This window comes from Lineus longissimus, chromosome 2 (genome assembly GCF_910592395.1).
Source record: "Lineus longissimus chromosome 2, tnLinLong1.2, whole genome shotgun sequence".
Lineage (NCBI taxonomy): Eukaryota > Metazoa > Nemertea > Pilidiophora > Heteronemertea > Lineidae > Lineus > Lineus longissimus.
In genome coordinates, this window is record NC_088309.1 from 16,851,998 (window position 1) to 16,874,406 (window position 22,409).

Sequence of the window (22,409 nt, forward strand, 5' to 3'; positions counted from 1 at the left end):
GTACGAAATACCGAAGCGGAGACAAAATGGCGGCATGTTGTTTACGCCTGGAGCTCAACGACACTCAAGTACCCAATTTTCTGCTTAAAAAGTAGTCTGGTAGGCGATATTATCACTAGTTCGTTTCAGTGGTAGTCATAAGGTCTTTAGAGACTACTTTCAGAAATTAGTTCTTGAAAATTTGGCCACATTTCTGTGAAAACGATATCGGAAGTGCATGCTTTGTTCGCGATGACATCGCCGATGTATTTTGAAGTATACCTATTCCAAGTGGTGCGCCATCACATGCATGTTATGCTGATAAGATTGGGGGATGTTGCGAATCGCAACTTGCACAACATGCAGAGAGAGCGCACTTGAGTCCCAAGCAGACAAGGGAGGGCGGGTTGGGTAAGATCACACTGTCCTTGGAATAGAATCCCTCATCTGGAGCACAGTTTGTTCCTCTCCGACATCCGTTCGTCACATCCGTCCCTGTCGTGTTCCAAACAATAATGACATTGCCGCTCAGCTCACGTGCACATGACGTCACCCCACTTTGGAAATATACCTATTCCAAGTGGTGCGCCATCACATGCATGTTATGCTGATAAGATTGGGGGATGTTGCGAATCTCCACCCACACAGACTGACTACGCTAACCCCTGCCCAGCAGGTATGCGTGTTTTATACAGAGTTTTATCCCAAACTCATCCCCAAACTCATACATATAAACAAAGCATAGAAAACAGGAAACAAGTAAATCAACTATATTTTGGCTTTATTACGAAATAGGTTTTAACACAAAATAGAATTACAACTGCTCTATATATATACAGTGACTACTTAGTTAACTGGTGCTTGGTCTAAAATTTTCTAAGTCACTAATAGAGGCCCAGAATGGGATATTGTCGATTTACGACCATGTAGGGCCTATACTAATCACATTTCAATGAAGAAAATGACAGAGTTTTGATTACATGTTCATTTCTTGATCTGGTCTTCTGTGGCCAATTTTATCAATCAATGGTTGGTATGAAAGGCAATTGCAGTTGTGTAATTTCCTAGGCCCTTTACCCTAACAATCATATTGGTCATTCCTGTAGAAAGTTCAAATCATGAGGAACACAACGTTGTTGTTACTGCTGATGCTTTCGCTCTTTGTCATGTGTCAGTCAATGATGGATGCTGGCAATGATGACGATGATGATGATGATGATGCCGATCAGCAGAATGGTGCTGCAGCAGTTGGTCTCCCTCGACGATGTAACAGTTACACTGTTGAAGCCAGGCTGCGACATGCCTTGGATTGCCAAACAGCAATTGAACATGGCCGCATTCTAAATGTCAATGAGTATGCTAGGCGCTATCGACTATCCCCAACAACGCTCAGGAGATGGATACAGAACATCGATGAAATGACGGATCAAGTGGAGGAAAATGCAGAACGCCGGCGAGTCAGAACCGACCATGATGGTTGTTGGCCGGAAGTTGAGAATATCGTGCACCAGCATTTTCAAGAACGGAGGAATATTGCCCTGCCCGTTTCTCGGTCGGACATTGTTAATGATGCAACGATTGAATTTCAGAACTGGTGGGGCCAACTCCCACACAATGAACTTGAGGACATTGCAGCACGTCGCCCCGAAAGGTCCCAGTTTTCTGCATCAGTGGGTTGGGTTACAAATTTTATGAAACGGAAAAAGATTGTTTTCCGCCGTAAAACGAAAGATTCCACCACTGTACCGGCTGATGCACCACAGAGAGTGAGAGAATTTCAGACTGGCGTTAGGCAAACTGTAGCTGACAACCATGTCCACACGCTCTTGAACTTTAACGAAACGTTTGCTCAGTTGGACTTCCCTCCGATGTATACAGCTGAGACCAGAGGTACAGTAGATGTAAATGTGAAAACATCGCGAGGAAATGCCAAACTCGGGTGCACCGTTGGATTGACAGTTGGCTCCAACGGAGAAAAACCGCCTGCTCATGTTGTTTTCAGGCAGCCGGGCTTCGTGCGTCAGATTAGAGATTTGAACAACATTCCAGATAACGTACGGGTCACATCCTCGAGGTCTGGTTGGGAGAATGGAGAGACACTGCAACATTGGTTGGACAATGTTCTTTTCCCTTACATTGGCGATTTTGACTTTAATGACATCCTTCTGCTTTTGGACAGATTCCGACCGCATCAAGCAGAGGATTTCTGTTACCCAATGGTTAAAGCAGGCATATTGTTAGACAATATTCCTGCTAGGTGTACATCGCTGGCTCAGCCGTTAGATCTCACTATTATGAGGGGATTTAAAGCTATAATGCAAAAGTATTGGAAGTTATGGAAATGTGATGCAACTGAGGCTGACGGAAATTGCCGCAAAATTACATTACAGGATGTACTCGGCATTATAAGTAGAGCATGGAATGATGTAGCTCCTGAGTCTGCGGCTAAGTCATTTCAAGTGGCTGGCTTAACACCTCAACCAGATGGTCATTATCGTGATGATTTGTTGCTTGGTGAAAACGAATTGTCAGACTCCGATAATGATGATGATAACTTAAATTTTGACGACAACTTGGAATTGTAAAACAGTTGTAGTGCAAAGTAATGAATAAGTAAATGTTGTTAATGGCATCGGTTATGTAAGTGTTAGTTACTTTACCCCCCAAGTTAAACTTTTGGGCAAAAATCTCACATCCCCTCCCTGATTCAAATGCCACTTTTTTTAGGGTTTACCCTGTAAAAAGCTTGTAACGACATTCATTTTCCATGAAAAGCACTGGCCAGTGATCGTAGTCTTGGATGGACTTTCTGCATGTCGGATTTCAAGCTATTAAAACTTTCTGAGTACTTGATGAAAGTGATCATAGTCAATAGGTATCAATGCCGACATGTGCAGTAGGCTCAAGTTGTCATTATTAGCCCATTCATGCTTCTCAAAAGGAATGTAGGCCCTGCACAACCCATCTGGGGCCTTATTCATGAAGCCTTCGTAAAATTGTTACTAATAACGATTTACGTGGCTCGTAGTAAGACTTTAGTAACTGCCAAGTAAGACACTAGGTCTTATTCACAAAGCATTATCATCGATTTATTACCGTATTACTTATTAAACCCTTCGTAGGGAAATATTATCAGGTACGCACTTGAGGTGATCTGTATAGAATTGTTACGTAATCCACTTGAGCTCACCTCATTGACTGTTTGTAATAGGGGCATCGAGTATTTATACAGTAATTGGACGTGCTTACCATCATTTGATGGATATTCGCCACCCTGACAACATCATGGAGAAAACCAATAAGAAGAGGAAGACCATTGTCCCACCACCCGAGGAAGGAAAGAAGACCGTTGTCCCACCACCCGAGGAAGGAAAGAGGAAACGGGGTGTGAATTTTTCCCCAAATGAAATTATAAAGTTAGTTGATCTCGTGGAATCGAAGTGGTCCGTGATCAGCAGCAAGTTTTCGGATGTCATTACGCTGAAGCGGAAGTCCGACACGTGGAAAGAAATAACCCTTAAGATCAACAGTGTGGCAAGCGTCCGGAGAACGACCGAAGCAGTTCACCATAAATGGCATGACCTGAAATCGAAGGCAAAACAGAAGGCTGCAAAAATCAATGTACTGACCAAGCGGACCGGGAACAAACCCCTTGGCGATGATGTGTCCGAGTTGACGCAACTCGAGCAAAGGATCGTAGGCCTAATCGGTGTCGAAATGATACAAGGAATCGCTACTGGTATGGACACAGAAGAGCTGGACCTACCTGAAGATGACATGAACCAGCAATACCCGTTTTCCCCGTCTGTCACAGAAGCCGATGATGACGAAATTTCTTATTTCGATCAGCATGCGTCACTCTCACTTCAAAAATCGAAGGTAGGTTGGTCGTCTGCGGGCGCTCCAGTTTCCTGCATTACATTTCGCCCGATTTGTCTACAGATTCAAAAGTGCCATCTTAGGCGCTTGGCTCTTGACGAGATATTTCATCCTTACATAGCATTCAATACTTAATTCTATCAAATGTATTTTCCAGAGAATTCGTAAGGTTACAGCAACCGTCACGCGCCCGAACGATAGCAGCTCAGAAGATGACACCCGATCCCCTTCACCGCCGCCAAGTCCTGTCCGACAACCCAAGAGCTGTCGTCCCACTGCTGGCTCTTCCAAGGCGTCTTCAACTGGTTTGTCTGTCGCAGCAAAGAAGTCATTGCATACATTCCATACCGTTGAATTGCGGAAATCACCCGAGGTAAATAGGTTTTTGATTACTGGAGGCATAAGCAGTGATAAGGGAAGATCGCAACTTTCCAGGTGGCTGCACAACGATCTGTGCAATGCTTTTTCTCATTTGCTTGTGTCGTTATTATGAAAGAAAACGTATCTCCTGACGTGCCCGTTTCTGTACTGGCCTTCTATATGAGAAGGAAGTAAATAACAACTAAAGACATACTAAGACCTCACTCATGTTTAATGGCTTTTTGCATTTAAGTCTATCAAATGTATTTTCCAGAGAATTCGTAAGGTTACAGCAACCATCACGCGCCCGAACGATAGCAGCTCAGAAGATGACACCCGATCCCCTTCACCGCCGCCAAGTCCTGCCCGACAACCCAAGAGCTGTCGTCCCACTGCTGGCTCTTCCAAGGCGTCTTCAACTGGTTTGTCTCTCGCAGATAAGAAGCTTTCACATGCCGTTGAACTAATTGATGTGGAGAAGGAACGGGTCAAAATCGAGAGCAAGCGACTTGACGTGGAAGAACAACGGCTTCATCTGGAAGAAACAAAGGTTCATCTCGCAAAAAAGGCAGTATGGCTATTGGAGGTACTAGTGGATGCTGTTACGGAAACCAGCTAATCCCAGAAAACTGGCTCAAAACCAAAGGAGTACAAGTCCAGGTCATCGGCATTCTCTGTACTTGAAAAAATGGCCAAAGGAGAGTGACCTACATATATCACGCAATTTTAAAGTGATGTTGTTGCTGTATAACTGCTACATTGTTTGTTAGATAGATAGTGAAGTAAGGAATAACTGATAAGATTGTGCTTTCATCAAAATCGTGTTGGTTGTTGGTATGAATTTATACCTTGATCACAGTACATTGTTCTGTACAAACATGATGTTTATTTGTTGATGAAAGAAGATCGTTGGAATTGTAGTTTGGCAGTCTCGCCAGTAATCATATGCTCTACAACCTTTCTGTTTATCGTTGTTGATTGTAACATGATGTTGAAAACGTCTCTTGTTACATGTACCACCATTTTGGTTGTACACATCAATTAAAATGTTTGGGTTAATTGGAAATAAAGTTCTGTTTTAAATACATACTACATATTCCTGAAATGCTGATCTATCAAGCGTGCCCTTTCTCCAACACCTCTTTCTTCGACATCGACATCGAGGATTGGTCTATTGTTGACGTCATCATCGGGATTATCCACATTGGCTGGTGGGTCGTTTGGGACAGGGAGGCCGTGGTTTTCACAGATGTTATGTAGCACAGATGTTGCAATGATCACCGAGCAACACTTCTCGGGGCTTAATCGAAGAGTTCCACCTGCAAAAAAGGCATCTTATTAAAGAAATGAGAATGGGGAAAGTCGGTCGAAATCGAAATGGAACTTGTACTGCAAAGCAGTCTATGCAGCAATGTTATGGGGTGAAATGCTGCAGCACTGTCTGAGAATGGCTATAATAGCCATTTGCAGACAGGTGCTGTCGGTGTCTAGAAACTGGCGATCTCTCCTGATTCACCAATAAGGACATAATTTACCTTCTTTGTGCAAGCACCTCCATCGGTTTTTCCATCTTCCAAAGGTTCGTTCAATGATGTTTCGTACTCGCCTGTGGTGAACGTTGTATTGTCTGTCCGCTGCATCTGCTGGGCGGGAGACTGGGGTCATGAGACAGGGTCTAAGTGGGTAGGCACTGTCACCGAGCAAGTATCCTCCATCATTCAGGCCGCGTTCCATCTTCACCTTTAAATTGCAGTTGGACCAGATAAACGCATCATGGGTGGCACCTGGCCATCGGGCTACTATATTTGAAAATTTCAAATCATAAGTACAAACCCCTGCACATTAATGGCATGCCACTGTTTCCTGCACACGTATGCATTCTCGTTTACGGATGGACATTTGATCGGAATAAGGGATCATCTACGCAACCAATAACGTTCGGAATCCGATGGCGTTCTGTATAAAATCCTTCCTTCTGACGTTCTTGCTCAGCAGCTGTTCGAGGAAATGTTATGAAATGTTTTGCTTTACCCTGCAAAGCAGTTGCAACTCTGGTAATAATCCTTGATATCGTAGGTTGACTCAAGCCATTTGACATGTCTCCATTGTCCAACTGCAAACTGCCAGTAGCAAAATATCTAAGCGCAACGCAAACTTGGAGAGTTGCTGGAACGGCGTGCGAGCGCAGCGTATACGGGGCAATGTCATCCTGCAACAGGTCAATAACTTCGAGAAGGACCGGCCGAGTCATCCGGTATCGTCTGTACAAATCTACGTCATCATAGACGTCAAGCGGTTGTAGACGATCTCTAAACACACGCTGCCGTCGTAAAGCCCGCCTTGCTTCCAAATTTTCCAACACAATCAACGCCGCAGCCATGCTCCTTGTGTAAAAATGTGTCCAACTATCTAAGCATGGACTGATAACACGCTAAGAAGCCCGAACACCTCACGTAACACTAGTAACGACTTGCGAAATAGATTTGAAGTTACGGGTGCTTCGTGAATACCGCGTAATTCGCTAATAACGACCTAGTAATACGTAAGTGCTTACTAGGCCCTAAGAAGGCTTCATGAATAAGGCCCCTGGGCCTAAAATGCATATTATAATGACCTATTATGGACTTAGAAAATTTTAGACCAGCACCAGTTAACTAAGTACTCACTGTATGTACTGGACTGCCTAGGAAGACTGCATGCAATTACTGCTCCAGAGACCGTATTAATCTTGACTGTGGGTAGCCTGTATAACTGCATGACACCGGATACCCAGGCCTATACTCGAGAAATTACAAACGTGGTAAGGCATTTGGTAGACTTCTCTCATTGACAAAATCCTGTTCAGCCTGAGAAACAATATTTAGATTGTGCATAAGCCTGGCATTCAAACGGGTCTGGTTAGAGCAATCTGCCCTGGTATAATGCTTAGCTGATGCCTCTGAAGCCCAGCCAATATGTTGCATCACGGCGCCTAGGTCCCTCCCATCACCTGTGGCTGCGTGAAGAGATATTGCGCAACCTCCTCTGAAGCTGTGAGGGGTTTCCCCCTCGTCAATACCAAGGGAGCGCAAGTAGAATTTAAGTCTAGCGTATATCGCTTCGTATGAGAGTGGCTTGTTTAACACTTGGCCTTTCCACACTGGACGGAACAGGAAACTACACCCAAGATTGATACCAATGGACTTTGCCACAGAAAAATACCTTTCTATAGCCTCCACTGGGCATAAAGATTTGTCCTGACACCTTAGAGCCGAGAAAACCTTGGGCCTATCAATTCTGGCTGTTTTACCCCAGGTGTGCCTGATAAGGAAGCCCTCATGGTTTGGGAGTTCCTTCAGTTCTTGACAGAGCATCAGTCCAAGATCGTGGGACCGGTCGCCCCCAAAAAATAAAAGCTTGAATAGGGCCTGGTCTCTAGCAAAGATAAATGATTCGGAAGATTCCGATTCTGATTCCAAGTGACGCTCTAAGTAGAGCGCCAACAACCTTAGCTTCGATATGAAAATGGGTTTGGCCTGTTTGGAGGTCACATGAGCCTTGCTCTGTTCCACTTTGACTTGTTTCTGATAAATGGATATATCCTCGGAGATAGCCGGGTTACCAAGGATCTGACCCCAGGGGCGGCATCTACCCAAAGCTATGAAGATGGATTTCATCTGGGAGATTTTACTTACAACTGTGTTATAAGCCAAACGTAGAGGGCATGCGCAAAGAGGTTTCAGGTCTGTCATAAATTCACAGTCAACGTGATGAACCGGAGTTTTACCCTGGGAATCACATGCCGCCAGGAAAAGGCATAAATCCGATGGAGTACAGTTATCAATGGTTCTACCTATACCATGGAGAAAACTTTCAAGGTCAACCTGGATCTTGGACTTTTTCCTTTGCGTCGCTGATTCGTGGTACGTGTCCATCAAAAAACCCACTCGAGATTGGAGGGCAAAGATGTCTACCCTGTCATACTTCGATTTCCTGCGTTTCTGGAATGAACGAGACTGATAAATAGAGGAGCGTAGTATCCAGACGGACTTAGTGTTGCCCACGGAAATAACTCGTTACTGTGAATTTATTGCTACATTGATTCCTCATTTTCGGAACGGAGACCGGGATGGGAGGTCCAGTCGAGCTAAGAAAATTGGACAGGTCAGGGGAGATGCAATGTATCCTCGATTGGATGGGATATCAATGACGTCCTCATCCCCTATATTCCCCAGTAAGGTCAACCGAGCAGATTGGATAAGATTTGGCCACCATGCTGGGAGAGGGGTCCTTTGGGGAACTACTAATGATATCCGAAGTGGTCTCGGATTTTCTCGTGCTAGGAAAGCAAGCACAGCCGGGATGAGACCATAAGGGGGAAAGCAGTAGTAATTCTCTTTTGTAAATAAATTCTGAGTAAATACGTTCACTCCGTTCGAATTTGTTAGAGGCCAGGGAGTGAAATGAGGTAGAGCCTGGCCTAATGGATTCAACATGGCGTTGGAGTCCAACGCCATCAAATCCCATGTATGAGGGCCAAAAAGGTTTTCTACTTTGCGCCAAGTTGAATCCGATAGGCGCGAGTCCGAGAGTGACAATGTACGAGAGGGCGCATCAGCTGGGTTTTCCGCCGAGGGAATGTAAATGAGTCTAAGGTCACAATTCAGCTTAGCAACCAACTGAATTATACACTTTACAATTCTCACCAAGGCAGGGTCTTTGGGTTTCAACTTCTCCCATGCTTCGACCAAGGCCTTATTGTCAACCCTTGCGTCAATTCTGCGGTTCTTCAAACGGTCTTCGATAGAATAAAGGGTGTGCAACAAGGCATCCGATTCTTTGATGTGAATCGGGCGTTGGTCGTTTTTGGGCCAGAGGTCGTACAGGAGGTTACTACCTCCCAAGGCCGCCCCCCACGCAAAACCACTAGAGTCGGTAGCCAGTGTTAGGTCAACGTGTCTCTCACTCAGCCATGTTGATCCCTGTTCAAAGTTATCGATGCAGCCCCAGAAGAGAATTTCTTCCCTAAGATCGCCCTCAATTTTGATGGGGGACCCTGACTTCAAAGCCTTTGAAATGCTGGCAGCCATGATCCGGATGTATAGCCTTGCGACTGGGATACACAACTTAAAAGATATACATTTGCCCATGAATTTTTCCATAGTTTTGACATGCACAGCTTCCGACTCTAAAATGGTTTCCCGTAAGATCTTGAAATTCTCCCGTTTAGCCTCTGGGATGCTAAACTGTCTCAAATCAGAGTGAATACAAAGGCCAAGGTGGATCATTGCTAAGACAGGGAACCAGAGGGACTTAATCTGTTCTATGAAGAAACCCAAGAGGTCAAGGATGGCTGCATTGAAATAAATGGACCATCCGGTCTGATTCAATTTAGATGCAATGATGGATTTCAACGGGCCAAGGAATCTATCGTCGAGGTACTGAGTTGTAATCATTCCACGGAGACGCAGGAATGACGTAACCTGCATCCCAATGGTCTGGTAGATGTATGGCGATTCCGACCAGCCAAATGGCAGAACCGTGTACCTTAGGTACCATCCAGCAAACTGTACCCCAAATTAGGTTCGCGAAGCTGGAGATAAGCGAACTCCCAAGTAGGCTGATTTTTCGTCAGACGACGCCATAAAATCCCCTTGATCCAGTAGGGAAGGAAGGAGAGAGAGACCCTCAAGAGAGAACGGAATGTGGCGCATCCATAAGTTCAAAAACTGCTCATTATGGCAGAGCCTCTTTTTCCTTTTGCCATCAACCATCAGGAGAGGCATCACAAGATGAGGGGGGTCTACTTCTCCAACCTTTCCTACTAGCTCAAGCGAACCATTACGCAAACCTTCCTCTAGATGACTCACGATATCCTCTTTGTGTTGGGCACAATTTGGCGCGTTATGAAAGACCATTGCCGGGGGAAGCTTTGAGTCATAGAATTCCCCTTTGAAGTAACCCTTAAAAGGTTGAAAGAAATCCACTATTTCAACTTCGTTGAAAATCCACTTTTCCACCAACTTAGAATCTTTATCATTAACCTGATCGAGCAGTATGGACCAGTTTTGCTTTTCTGTGTGTAGCTGCCCCGCTACGAACGAATTAGGGTCTCTTAGGGAGAGTGAGTCAAGACAGTCTTGCCAGTTTTTACCTTTGACATCCCAAACTTTTAGTAACAGCACAGTGGGCGAAGAGAGAGAGGGCACCGAACCCCGACACTCGGTCCGCCTTGGTGACCTACGTTCGGAAGTAGCTTTTAGAGGATCGAATCCGGTGTTGAGTTCCCATCTGTCGGGTTGGAACCTCGACTGAAATTCAGAACCAGGAAAGGTCACCAAAGCGAGTGCCAGGGCCGGACCTCTCTCTCCCGCTCACCGGGGTTCAGTGTGACCCCATAGAACAGGAAAAAAAAAAAAATCCAACCGAAACACTACCTTAAAGTTTACTGAAAATTTTCCCAACTGAGGCACAGTGGTATCAAGACATTAGGCACTATATAGTTTTACTTGAAGTGATGACGTTTGAAGTCAACAACCAGAGGCGCTTACTACAAAATTTGTTTTGCTTTGTTTGTTTGTTTGTTTGTTTTTTTTTTTTTTCAACATTACTTCTTCTTTTGACAGAATTGAAACCAATTATTTATGCTCAGATTTTACTTTCGATTGGAGATTTAGGGGGCAAGAGGCCAGAAAATGCTCAGATGACCTACAGAGGTAACACAGCCTAGAGAATCCCCTGCCCCTGCCCCTGCCACGACCTCTAAAGGATGAACCACCATTATTTTGAAGCAACAAAGGTATAAGTTGCATAAGAACGTCACTGCTTTCTTTTGGCTTGTCCTTACTATTCTTGGGATCGTTATCCTTATCAATATCTTTGTCTGGAGGCTTCTCCTTGGCATCTTTCTGGCCCTTTTTAACAGACTTCTTCCAGGCGTCAACTGCAGATTGGGCTTTCTTAGCACCCTCAGTCCCCAAAAGCCGTGTTACAAGCCCATGTAAGTTACCAGATTTATCGTTCTCCCTACTGACCTTCAGAGCCATCTTGTACAGCTCCTTGTCAGTATGATCAGAGGCTACAGCCGTGTCATAAAGGCTTTCGAGGGAGGCTAGGAGGACGCCATTTGGGGTTGTGGTCCGCAAAGCCAAGGTTCTCACCTGAGAGAGGGCTGTTTGGACTGATGTGCCTTCTTGCGTCTGTCTTATGCGCTTGACCTCCCCTTCTAGGAGTTTTAGACGTACTGCTGGATCCTCATTATCAGCGTGAGGGGCCAGGACATTGTTATTGTCAGCTCCCTGCTCCACGTTGGGGGGTGCCCCTGCAGCGGCTTCTGGGGCTTTCTAAATGAACGAGAGAAAGATCAGTTACTAATGATGTTTTGTATTGACATTACATTATAAGTAGGAATCCTGCTCGGGGCCCTGCCCGACATGTCGTTCATAGATTGGGAGAATAATATATCCCCAGGAAAAGGTGTTTTACCACGGCATATATTACCATAAATCTGCCTTTTTTTTTCTTTTTTTTTTTTTTTTTCTTCCCCGCTGCTTGGAGCTGACCTCATTATGCCTTAGTGAACGTGACAGCAAATTTATACTCCCCGGGGAAAGAGTGCATGAAGATTCGGTTGGGACATCATTGGAATAACGAGCAAATTTGCAGTTATAGGGAATCCCCTCTCAACTATGCAAAAATATAACCCGAAAATCAAACGTCTAAGCAGGAAAACGTTGCTTACCCTCTTCTGGCCTTTCTCCTTAGCCTGACATGCCTGAAGGGTTTGGCCCGCAGGGGCTCCTGTCAAGTTTGCCTGTAGCACTGCATGGTGGACTGTTAGGCTTCGGTTGCAAATGCTGTCATCTATCTGTGCCATGCCCAGGACCGCCTGCAAATCAATTTACTGAATCGTTTAAATTTTAAGAAACATAGAATCAGAAGTCCGGCTAGATACCCCGTGGAGGTATATTCTACATGGTAGCCTAGAGACACATTATATGCTATGCTGGAGACCTACTCATAAACTTTTATTCTAGTAAAAGTCGCGCTTTAAATGCCGTGGGCAGAATACCTACAGGTGGGGGGATGACCCATGCCCGAGCTGTCCTCCACTTACTAGAAACCAGCAAGCACAACTTACCGTAATGTCATACCCAGTAAGCTTTTTGAATTCACTGCCCAGGTCGTCGAAAGAATACGATGTAAGAGGGTATCTTCTTGACAGACTGGCGAAATTCTCTGGATCCACCTCGTCCGGATGAACTAAGCGCGCGGCGACCGGGAACATGTCTCTGCCACGTAGGGAGTGTCCCTCCTTCAACCATACCGCCGGTGTAGAGGGGTGGGCTGAAGCAGTACGATCCGAGCCTGAGGACTGCATCTCGCGGAATGAACCCCAGAGTGAAAATGAGCTATGAATGTGAGGGCCTCCAAGTTGTATAAATTACCTCGTGTTCGGGTCACGTGATACATTCATGTAATTTCGGACAAGCATCGGAACCATTTAGTGCTGGCGGGTATTGTCTGGCCCTGGGCCTTTGTCATTTTGGCTGATCAATTCTATTAAGCTTTTCACACCTGACATGCCTGAGGCAAGCTTGATTACAACATGGTTACACGATGAATTGTTGGCACATGCCGACTGAATAAAAGTACTCTGTCCATTACTGGTCATTTGAACAATCGATAACGATCTACCCGAAGGATTAATTGGGCGCTTATTCAATCTCCACTAGTGGAACAATGTAACGCATAGCAAGGCCATCGTCTGGATTTTGCAAGCCCAGGCGTTGTCCCCCCGTACTACCATGGACCTATATGGTACTCCTCACAGGAAGAAAAACCGCGTAAATGCTGCTCGAGATAACCCTGGCACACTGCCCATGGTGAATTCAACCATGGACCTATTATAGGTCCATGATTCAACATACGATATATAGACTTCTCTAAGAGTCCGATCGAGTCTCACACTCAAAGTCTATCCTTCGCCGTAGTAACTGACATAAAACGTTGTCTTGAATGAATCTGTCACGAACGGCCTAATAGACCACACAGAAAAGTCTCTCCTACGACTAAGTCAGCTGCTGCCGCAAGATTACCAACTAAATTCCCAGTCATATATCAAGGGATAAGCTCGAGCACAAAGTCAGGTCTCACACAGTTTATAATCTTCAGAAGCAGAAAACTGCCCTAAGATTACCCAGAGCACATAGCAGGATCTCACAGCCTATCTTTAGAAGCAGAAACACTGCCCTAAGATTACTGTCTAGCTTCCTTCCCCAGACACATAGCAGGGGGACGACCTAGAGCACATAGCAAGGTCTCACAGCCTATCTACAGAAGCAGGAACTGCCCTAAGATTACTGTCTAGTTTCCTTCCCCAGACACATAGCAGGGGAATGACCCAGAGCACGTAGCAAGGTCTAAGCCTACGGTCTATCTCGAAAACAAAATGTCTTGAGATTACCGTCGTCTAAATGCGGGTAAAACCACGGAATCGGTATATACTCACCCAAAGGTATAGGCCTACTACCCCAACGCCATGTAGGAACTGTGAAGCTGATGTACGATCGGAGAACCGATCGTGACCTGTACGGGCGGTGTTCCAAACAATAATGACATTGCCGCTCAGCTCACGTGCACATGACGTCACCCCACTTTGGAAATGGAGAATTCCCACAGTATGTGCAGTGAATCGGCATGATTCTGTTCGCCTATTAAGTTTTAGTTCTACGATTCTTTCATGAGTAAAAAGTAGACATTCAAAGCAATACAATAATGTCACTCCCATAAAAATTGATTGGAAATTGAGGGAGCTACGGCATTCTGTTCGGCAACTGTCAGCGCTGAAAAATACATTGCTTACTGTACAATACCAAATGGCACATTTTAAAAAGCGCTCATTGGACAACGTAGGGAATCACCAGAAATGACGTCATCGCTGGTCTAAATAGAAAACTACGGTGGCGCAGTAGAGCACAAGAAAAGGTTTAGCATTAACTTCGTCATGCAAGCTTCAGCAACAAAACGATTTCTCATGAATGATTTATTTGATCATCATCAGCTTGTTTTCTCCTGATAGATAAAAAAATGATTTACAATTTCCATCAAAGTTTTCTATTTTGTGTATAGTCACATGTTATTTAACTGGCAAGGAGCCAAGCAGTTTTGAATATTCGCGGGAAAATACTTCGTACTTGTAAACGAGGCTATGACAATGAGTGTCCTCATTCATGGCATAAACTTCATGTTTCGGTAAATATTTTCATACGATGATTTCACCCGAATTATGGTCAGGATTGAGGAATGAACAGTGGCATAATTATGTCAACCAAAAACATTGGTACCGTAGTGAACGCAAAAGGATATCAAATACCATGGAGCATGCCATTTTCATGCATAATGAACTGAACACCGGGAAGATATTAATGATATTAACTCAGCTGAGCGCCAGGCCCTTGGGCCTCTTGTTGGTAAGTACTTCAACTCCAGACTTAAAAGAACCCTTATAGTCAATGGATGTTCCAAGATATGTGAAGTCATACACCCTATCAAGTATAACATTGTCCAGTGTAAAAGGTACCTGATCTGAGAGTTTCTTTTAGAAAACCAAAATCTTTGACTTGTCCAAATTGATTTGAAGTCTCCATGTTTTACAATATTGTGACAAGCCGTTGAGACATGTCTGAAGACCTGTTGAGGTTAGGGAGAAGAGAACCAAATTACCTGCATACAGTAAAGACGACAATTTGGTTGTATCTAATAGTGCTGGCGATGGATTAGTCTGATCCAGTACATTTACAATATCATTGATAAAAAGATTAAATAGTGTGGGGCTAAGAACATCCCCCTGGCGAGTACCAACTTTGACTTTAAAAAACCATGACATCCCTTGAGGGAATTTGATACAACTTGACATAGAACCATAAAGGTTTTTATATAATTAAGGAAGTTGCCAGAAATATTGACGTTCATCATTTCAGAGAATAAACCACTATGCCAAACACTGTCGAATGACTTTTTAAGGTCGACAAAACAACAATATATTTTTTTACCTTTGCTGAAGTACTTGTTAACGATGGTTTTGATGATAAAAATGTTGTCAATAGTTCTGGCACTTTTCTTAAAGCCATTCTGACAATTACTGATAACATTATTCCGATCCATATATGATACAAGCCTGGCATTTAGTACAGATGAGAACAGTTTACACAAACAGCTGGAAATAGTAATTCCACGATAATTATTAGGGTCAATGGGGTCACCTTTTATTTTAAAAAGAGGTACAATATAACCATATCTCCAATCAGATGGAGAAAGTGAACTACCTAAAATTAGATTGAAAACTTTGGTGAGGAGAGGCAAAAGGTGATCTGAGCCAGTTTTAATCATTTCATTAGAAATTGAATCAAAACCAACTGCCTTACCATTTTTGGCTCAACGTCAGGGGAGTCTATACGATAGCCGTGTGTCCGTCGTCCTTATCCTGTGTGGCACGTTTCTTAACCGCTTGTGCTATGAACTTGAAACTTTGTACACATTATGACCTAGGTCACATGACCTCTGGCAGCGAAATTCGGTCCGGTCTTATTCTTCACCTGGCCACCAGGGGGCTAAAACCAAAAACTTAAAAAGTGCGATAAATCGTTTATTAGTGATTTGTTTTTGCTAAAATCTCTATGGTGGGTACCCCTAGCAAGGATACATCACATATCGTACGGGTTTTTGATTTGACCTACTTGTCAAGGTCACAGAGGTCAAACTCTAAAATTTCACCGATAGTGGCACGTTTTGTCTTTATTCGTCCTATAGTCTTTAAATTTGGTATGTAGACACCTGTTACGTAGCTCTACATGTTGACAAAAAATCAGGTCGATGTGGCGTACTTTTCAAGGTCACAGAGGTCAAATGGTGTGAATTGGCCGTTTGTGTGTAAATATGGCACGTTTCTTAACTACTAAAGCTATGAACTTTAAACTTGGTACACATGACCCCCCCTGTAGTGTAATCTGAATAAATGGGTCATAGAGTTTGAGGTGCTGCCACCTCGTGATAGATAAGGGTACTGTTCAAAATGGCTGTCATGTTCTAGAAATATACTTCAAGTGTTCAGAGTTTAAATCCATCGTTATATTCTTTCGGAACGCCCATCGGCAACTGAACATGGTGTCAGAAGTTAAAGAAGACTCTCATGAACTGGGAGAGACTGTTATTTTGTTGAGAGATGTCGATGTTGATGAGCTTTGAGCCAAGATTCGTGAATCTTTCCCCAGTCAGAGGAAATGTTTCTGATGACTGCATGTACATCTCGTGTGCATCATGTATATAAAGGTGCTGTGCAGTGACTTTTCATGTGCTGAACAGTGAGTTGCGCCCATGAATGATGAATCTGAAGATAATCTAAGGAACTTTCGTGACATTTTGCCCTTCCCTGTTACTGTTATTACAACAATGGCACAATTCCAAGTGCAGCCACCTGAGTCTTTTGACTTTGGTAAGCCTGAAGGGTGGAATAAGTGGATCCGGCGATTTGACAGATTTCGACAAGTGTCTGGCCTAGCTGCCAAGTCAGGAGAGGAGCAGGTCAACACGCTGGTGTACTCCATGGGAGATGAGGCAGAGGACATTCTGACCTCGTTGAGACTCACTAATGACGAGAAGAAAGATTACGAAGTGATCAAAACCAAATTACAAGGTTATTTTGAACCTAAGAGAAATGTGATCTTTGAACGGGCGAAATTTAACCAACGTTTCCAGCGAGAAGGTGAAAGTGTCGATACTTTCATAACTGACTTGCATACACTCGCGGAGAAATGTGACTTTGGAACTTTGCACGATGAATTAATTCGCGATCGAATTGTCGTTGGGTTACGGGACAGTAAACTTTCAGAACGGTTGCAACTTGACGCTGACCTCTCGTTAAAGACGGCCATGGATAAAACTCGCCAGAGTGAATCAATCAAGAAGCAACAAGGTGTTCTTCGTGCAGCAACTTCTCCGGCTGTTGTGGCCAAAGTTGGGTTCCAAAAAGGAAAAAAGTCAGGCAGTCATAAAGCAAAACAGCAGGACAAACCAAGCAGGCCAGCTGAAGGTAAACCTCAGGCCAAGCCTAAAGGAAAGGGTAAATCGTGTCAGAACTGCGGTCTCAACCATGATAAAAGGCCGTGCCCAGCTAAGGACGCGGAATGTCATTTTCGTGCGAAAGTAGGTCACTACAAGAAGTGTTGTAGAACGCGCAAACGGGTCAATGAAATCCAGATTTCGGAAGATCAGCAAACCGCATTTCTAGGATCGGTAAACGTGGAATCTGAGGACGACGATTCTAACTTATGGTCGAGTCGTGTAAAAATTTCTGGTCATGAGCTTGATTGGAAAATCGATACAGGCGCTGAAGTAACATGCCTGCCACTACGCGATTATCGTGAGAGTTTCGGAAAACTTCACAAGTCCAATAAAGTCTTAGTTGGAGCTGGCAGTAACAAGCTTGATGTTCTTGGAATGTTTCATGCTAAGCTTGCTAAAGGGCAGCACGCCACATTGGCAGAGGTGTATGTTGTGCGCGGCCTAGCAAAACCGTTGCTAGGAGATAAAGCGATTCGTAAGCTAAATCTTGTGTCAGTAGTCCGCGCCGTTTGTAAAAGTCAACTCACCAAATGGAAAAAACAGTTCCCAGAACTTTTCACAAATCTTGGGAAAATGACTGGTGAGTACGAGATCAAGTTGGAAGACAGTGCGAATCCGTACGCAATTTCATCACCACGTAGGGTTCCCATACCGCTCTATAATAAAGTGAAAGCCGAACTGTTACGTATGGAAAAATTAGGGGTGATCTCAAGAATAACTGAGCCTACCAATTGGTGCACGGGAATAGTCGTTGTTCCAAAATCCAATGGAACTGTTAGGATCTGTGTGGACCTAACCAAGTTAAATGAGAGTGTAAAACGTGAGAATTTCATTCTGCCATCAGTTGACTCTACACTAGCGCGGCTCAGTGGAGCCAAAGTTTTCTCTAAGCTAGATGCAAATTCTGGCTTTTGGCAAATTCCTCTTAGCAAGGAGTCGTCCCGTCTTTGCTGTTTCATAACGCCATTCGGGAGATTTGTTTTCAACCGCCTTCCTTTCGGGATTTCATCAGCTCCTGAAATCTTCCAGCGCAGGATGCAGGAGATGTTAGATGGTCTGGAAGGGGTAGTGGGCCACATGGACGATATTCTAGTGTTTGGGGCTGATCAGGCAGAACATGATGAGAGACTCAAAGCTGTTCTTCAGAGACTTAAAGATGCTGGTGTCACACTTAATGAGGCCAAGTGTGAGTTTTCAGTTGACAGGGTTAAGTATCTTGGGTACTTGATCACAGCCGAGGGAATATTTCCAGATAGTGACAAGATAAACGCTATCCAGAAAATGGCAAAACCGCAAAATGTGTCAGACATTAGGCGTTTCCTTGGCATGGTAAATCAGTTGGGAAAGTTTATTCCTAATTTAGCGGACAAAACCGAGCCTCTTAGGTCTCTTCTCAGCAAGAAGAATCAATGGTGTTGGGGGTCATCTCAGGACCATGCTTTCCAGGATTTGAAAGCATGTTTGTCTTCTACAACGGTACTCGGAATGTACGACCCAAGCCGGGACACTGTTGTTTCTGCGGATTCATCCTCTTTCGGGTTAGGTGCCGTGATAAAACAGAAGCAGGAGGACGATATGTGGAAGCCTATTGCATATGCGTCGCGATCATTATCGGACACTGAGAAAAGGTATGCGCAGGTGGAAAAGGAAGCATTGGCGTCAGCCTGGGCCTGCGACCGATTCCAAGTGTATCTTCTGGGTAAGCGCTTTACCCTAGAAACGGACCATAAACCGCTTGTTGCGCTACTAGGTTCGAAGAGTGTTGATGAATTGCCTGCGAGAGTTCAACGTTTTAAACTGCGTATGATGCGTTTCTCATATGACATCGTACATGTTCCGGGGAAAGAACTTTATACTGCAGATACGTTGTCCAGGGCACCTATATCTTCGCCATTGTCTACTGTCGAGGAAGGATTTGCGCAGGATGTAAAAGCGTATGTTGACATGGTTGTTGAACACTTACCTGCGACGGAGAAAAGGCTCGAGGAAATCCGTCAAAAACAGGAAGAAGACGAAGTTTGCCGTCAGGTTGTCAAGTATTGTCAAGATGGATGGCCGGACAGACCATTTGTTAAAGGGGCAATACTGCCATATTACCAGGTTGCCAGTGAACTGACTGTTATGGATGGACTATTGATGAAGGGAACCAGAATAGTCATTCCTACATGTATGCGCTTAGAACTGTTGGACAAAATCCATGAGGGCCACCAAGGTATCACTAAGTGCAGAAGGCGAGCCCAAGAATCAATTTGGTGGCCGGGACTCAGTTCACAAATAGAGTCACTAGTCCAGAACTGTAACATTTGTGCTCGAGAGCGGGTAGTTAGGCATGAACCAAATATTACCACCGAATTCCCTAAGAGACCATGGCAGGTTGTTGGCACTGACTTGTTCGAGTTTAAAAAGCGCCATTATCTAGTAGTGGTGGACTATTTTTCTCGCTATATCGAAATTGCTAAGCTGACCGAGCTCTCGTCGGGGGCTACTATCAATCATCTTAAATCGATCTTTGCTAGACATGGTGTGCCAGAACGGGTACGTTCTGACAATGGCCCTCAGTATTCAGCGCAGGACTTCGCAGACTTTGCCGATGTGTACACATTTCAACATGTTACAAGTTCCCCGCTTTACCCGCAAGGGAATGCAGAAGTTGAACGCGCTGTAAAAACTGTTAAAGAACTAGTGAAGAAAGGCAAGGATCCATATTTAGCTTTGCTGACTTACAGAGCTACACCACTGTACCATGGGTACAGTCCCGCCGAACTTTTGTTTGGGAGACGTCTTCGTACGAACTTACCGCAACATCCAAATATGCTGGCCCCAGCATGGCCAGATCTAAACAATCTTGTACAAACAGAACAGGATTATCGCATGAAAATGGCAAAAAACGCAGACAGGCGTCATGGTGTACAGGTGTTGTCAGATCTTTGCGAAGGAGAGAAAGTTTGGGTGTGCGATAAAAACATTCCCGCCATAATCACGGGAAATGCTGAAACACCGCGGTCGTATACTCTGGAGACTGAAACAGGATCATCTTTGAGACGAAATCGCAGGAGTCTACGTCGGCTTGCTCCGAGACTGAATCTCCAGGACAATCCAGCTGATGAATCAGTGCAGGAGAACATTTTGCCTCCCCCAGAGAGACAGAGTATTGTGTTGCCAAATGCTGGACAATCTTCTGAGAATGGCCAGAATAATGTTCAATCAGATCAAAGTGTCTCTAGCACGACTGTGAATAATTCTCCAGGACGTTCTGCTAGTTGTTCTGATCAATATGTAACCAGGTCAGGCAGGGTTTCAAAATCTGTCATTAAACTAGATCTTTAGGGTGTGAGAGTGACCGAGGGTTAATCTGAAATTTCAGTGACATTTCATAGAGAAATCTAAGTAATGATTTTCAAATAGTGCTTTTGTGGTATTCTCTCTATACTTGAGGATGTGATTTCATATTCGGATTAGTTGGAAGTTTTCGAGTTAAAATGTTTATGTTTAGAGTTTCAATATCTTTCACATAAGTAGTGTTTACTCTCCAACGTATTTTGGACTTTCGTTTGTCTTAAGTATAGACAGGAGTCAGTAGTAGCCGAGTAGGATTTGAGATATATTTCCACAGCATTTTAGTTTTGACTTAGTTAAGCTAATTTTCTACGTGTTTGTATGTCTGTACACATAGTTTGCCTAGACCAGACTTTAGGTTGTGATGCATCCTGGGTTATTGGAAATTGGACTTTCAAAGGACTGAAAGGGGGATGTAGTGTAATCTGAATAAATGGGTCATAGAGTTTGAGGTGCTGCCACCTCGTGATAGATAAGGGTACTGTTCAAAATGGCTGTCATGTTCTAGAAATATACTTCAAGTGTTCAGAGTTTAAATCCATCGTTATATTCTTTCGGAACGCCCATCGGCAACTGAACACCCCCTAGGTCAGATGACCTGTAACACTGATTTTCGGGACGGTCTGATTCTTAACTTGGCCACCAGGGGGCCAAAACCAAAAATTTGAATAGTGCCATATCTCGCTTATTACTGATTAGCTTTTGGTAAAAATTTTATGGTAGATACTTCTAGCAAGGATATATCACATATGATACGGGTTTTTGATTTGACGTACTTGTCCATTTGAGCGTAACTGTGGAACGTTTGTTAACCCCTATGGCTATGAACTTGAGACTTTGTACAAAGGACCCCTAGGTCAGCTGACCTCTGGCCCTGATTTCAGTCCGGTCTGATTCTCGACTTGGCCACCAGGGGGCCAAAAGTGAAAACCTAGAAAATGTGATATCTCGCTTATTAGTGATTTGTTTTCAATAACATTTTTATGGTAGGTTCTCCTAGGAAGGATACATCACATATCGTATGAGTTTTTGATTTGACCTGCTTTTCAAGGTCACAGAGGTCAAATGGCGTAAATTGGTCGTTTATGGCACGTTTCTTAACCACTAAAGCTATGAACTTGAAATTTGGTACACATGACTCCCTACGTCATGTTACCTCGGACAGCGAATTTCGATCTGATCTGGTACTCAACTTGGCCACCAGGAGGCCAAAACTAAAATAGGTAAAAAGTGCAATATCTCGTTTATTAGGGACTTGTTTTTGATGATATTCTGGTACTTACTCCAAGCAACGATACATCACATGTCATACCGACTTTGGTTTGACCTATATACTATACATGTACAATGTTTCTTAACCTGGCTGAATTCCAAAGCACCAAATATCTATACGGTGAGCACAATGGTCCCTGGCCGTTTCATTGAGCTTTTTTATAGAATTTTTTTATTTCACCAATAGTGAATGGTTTGTTGAGTTCTGCAACTTCTAAATCAGAGATGGAACAATCATGTAATTGAGCTTGAGGATTGGACCCCTGTACAGAACCACATGTAGGACTACTACTACCTTTAAAGTCTGAAGGAAGAGCAAGATCCTCACAATGCTTTAAAAAAACCGATGGATTGACATTATTTTGGGCCGGCGTCTGAGCACAGTTTTATAGTTTCCCAGAACATCTTTGGGTCTTTTTTCTCGGACTCACATAGCTTGTTAACAAGAAAATCCTTATTTTCTCTTTTGGCTCTTTTGATCG

The 22,409-nt window shown here is 43.9% G+C and overlaps 3 protein-coding genes and 1 long non-coding RNA gene across 4 annotated transcripts; 1 reads left to right on the forward strand and 3 right to left on the reverse strand.

Moving 5' to 3' along the window:
* Positions 1-3,264: 3,264 nt before the first annotated feature.
* Positions 3,265-3,993, forward strand: LOC135482946 (nuclear apoptosis-inducing factor 1-like). Its single transcript, XM_064763432.1, has one exon. The coding sequence runs from the start codon at positions 3,265-3,267 to the stop codon at positions 3,991-3,993; it is 729 nt and encodes a 242-aa protein (XP_064619502.1).
* A 399-nt stretch (positions 3,994-4,392) lies between these two features.
* LOC135483704 (uncharacterized) lies at positions 4,393-6,035 on the reverse strand. Its single transcript, XR_010446368.1, has 3 exons — positions 5,754-6,035; positions 5,309-5,537; positions 4,393-4,753 (listed from the first exon to the last, which is right to left on the reverse strand). It is a non-coding gene; the product is annotated as an uncharacterized LOC135483704 (long non-coding RNA).
* A 68-nt stretch (positions 6,036-6,103) lies between these two features.
* Positions 6,104-6,598, reverse strand: LOC135482948 (uncharacterized). The gene has a single exon (XM_064763433.1). The coding sequence runs from the start codon at positions 6,596-6,598 to the stop codon at positions 6,104-6,106; it is 495 nt and encodes a 164-aa protein (XP_064619503.1).
* Positions 6,599-9,776: 3,178 nt separating this feature from the next.
* On the reverse strand, positions 9,777-16,172 carry LOC135482949 (uncharacterized). The gene is made up of 4 exons (XM_064763434.1): positions 15,624-16,172; positions 11,939-12,085; positions 11,358-11,540; positions 9,777-10,508 (listed from the first exon to the last, which is right to left on the reverse strand). Exons 1-4 carry the CDS (start codon positions 15,624-15,626, stop codon positions 9,777-9,779), a joined length of 1,065 nt encoding a protein of 354 aa, XP_064619504.1. The 5' UTR covers positions 15,627-16,172.
* Between the last annotated feature and the right edge of the window lie 6,237 nt (positions 16,173-22,409).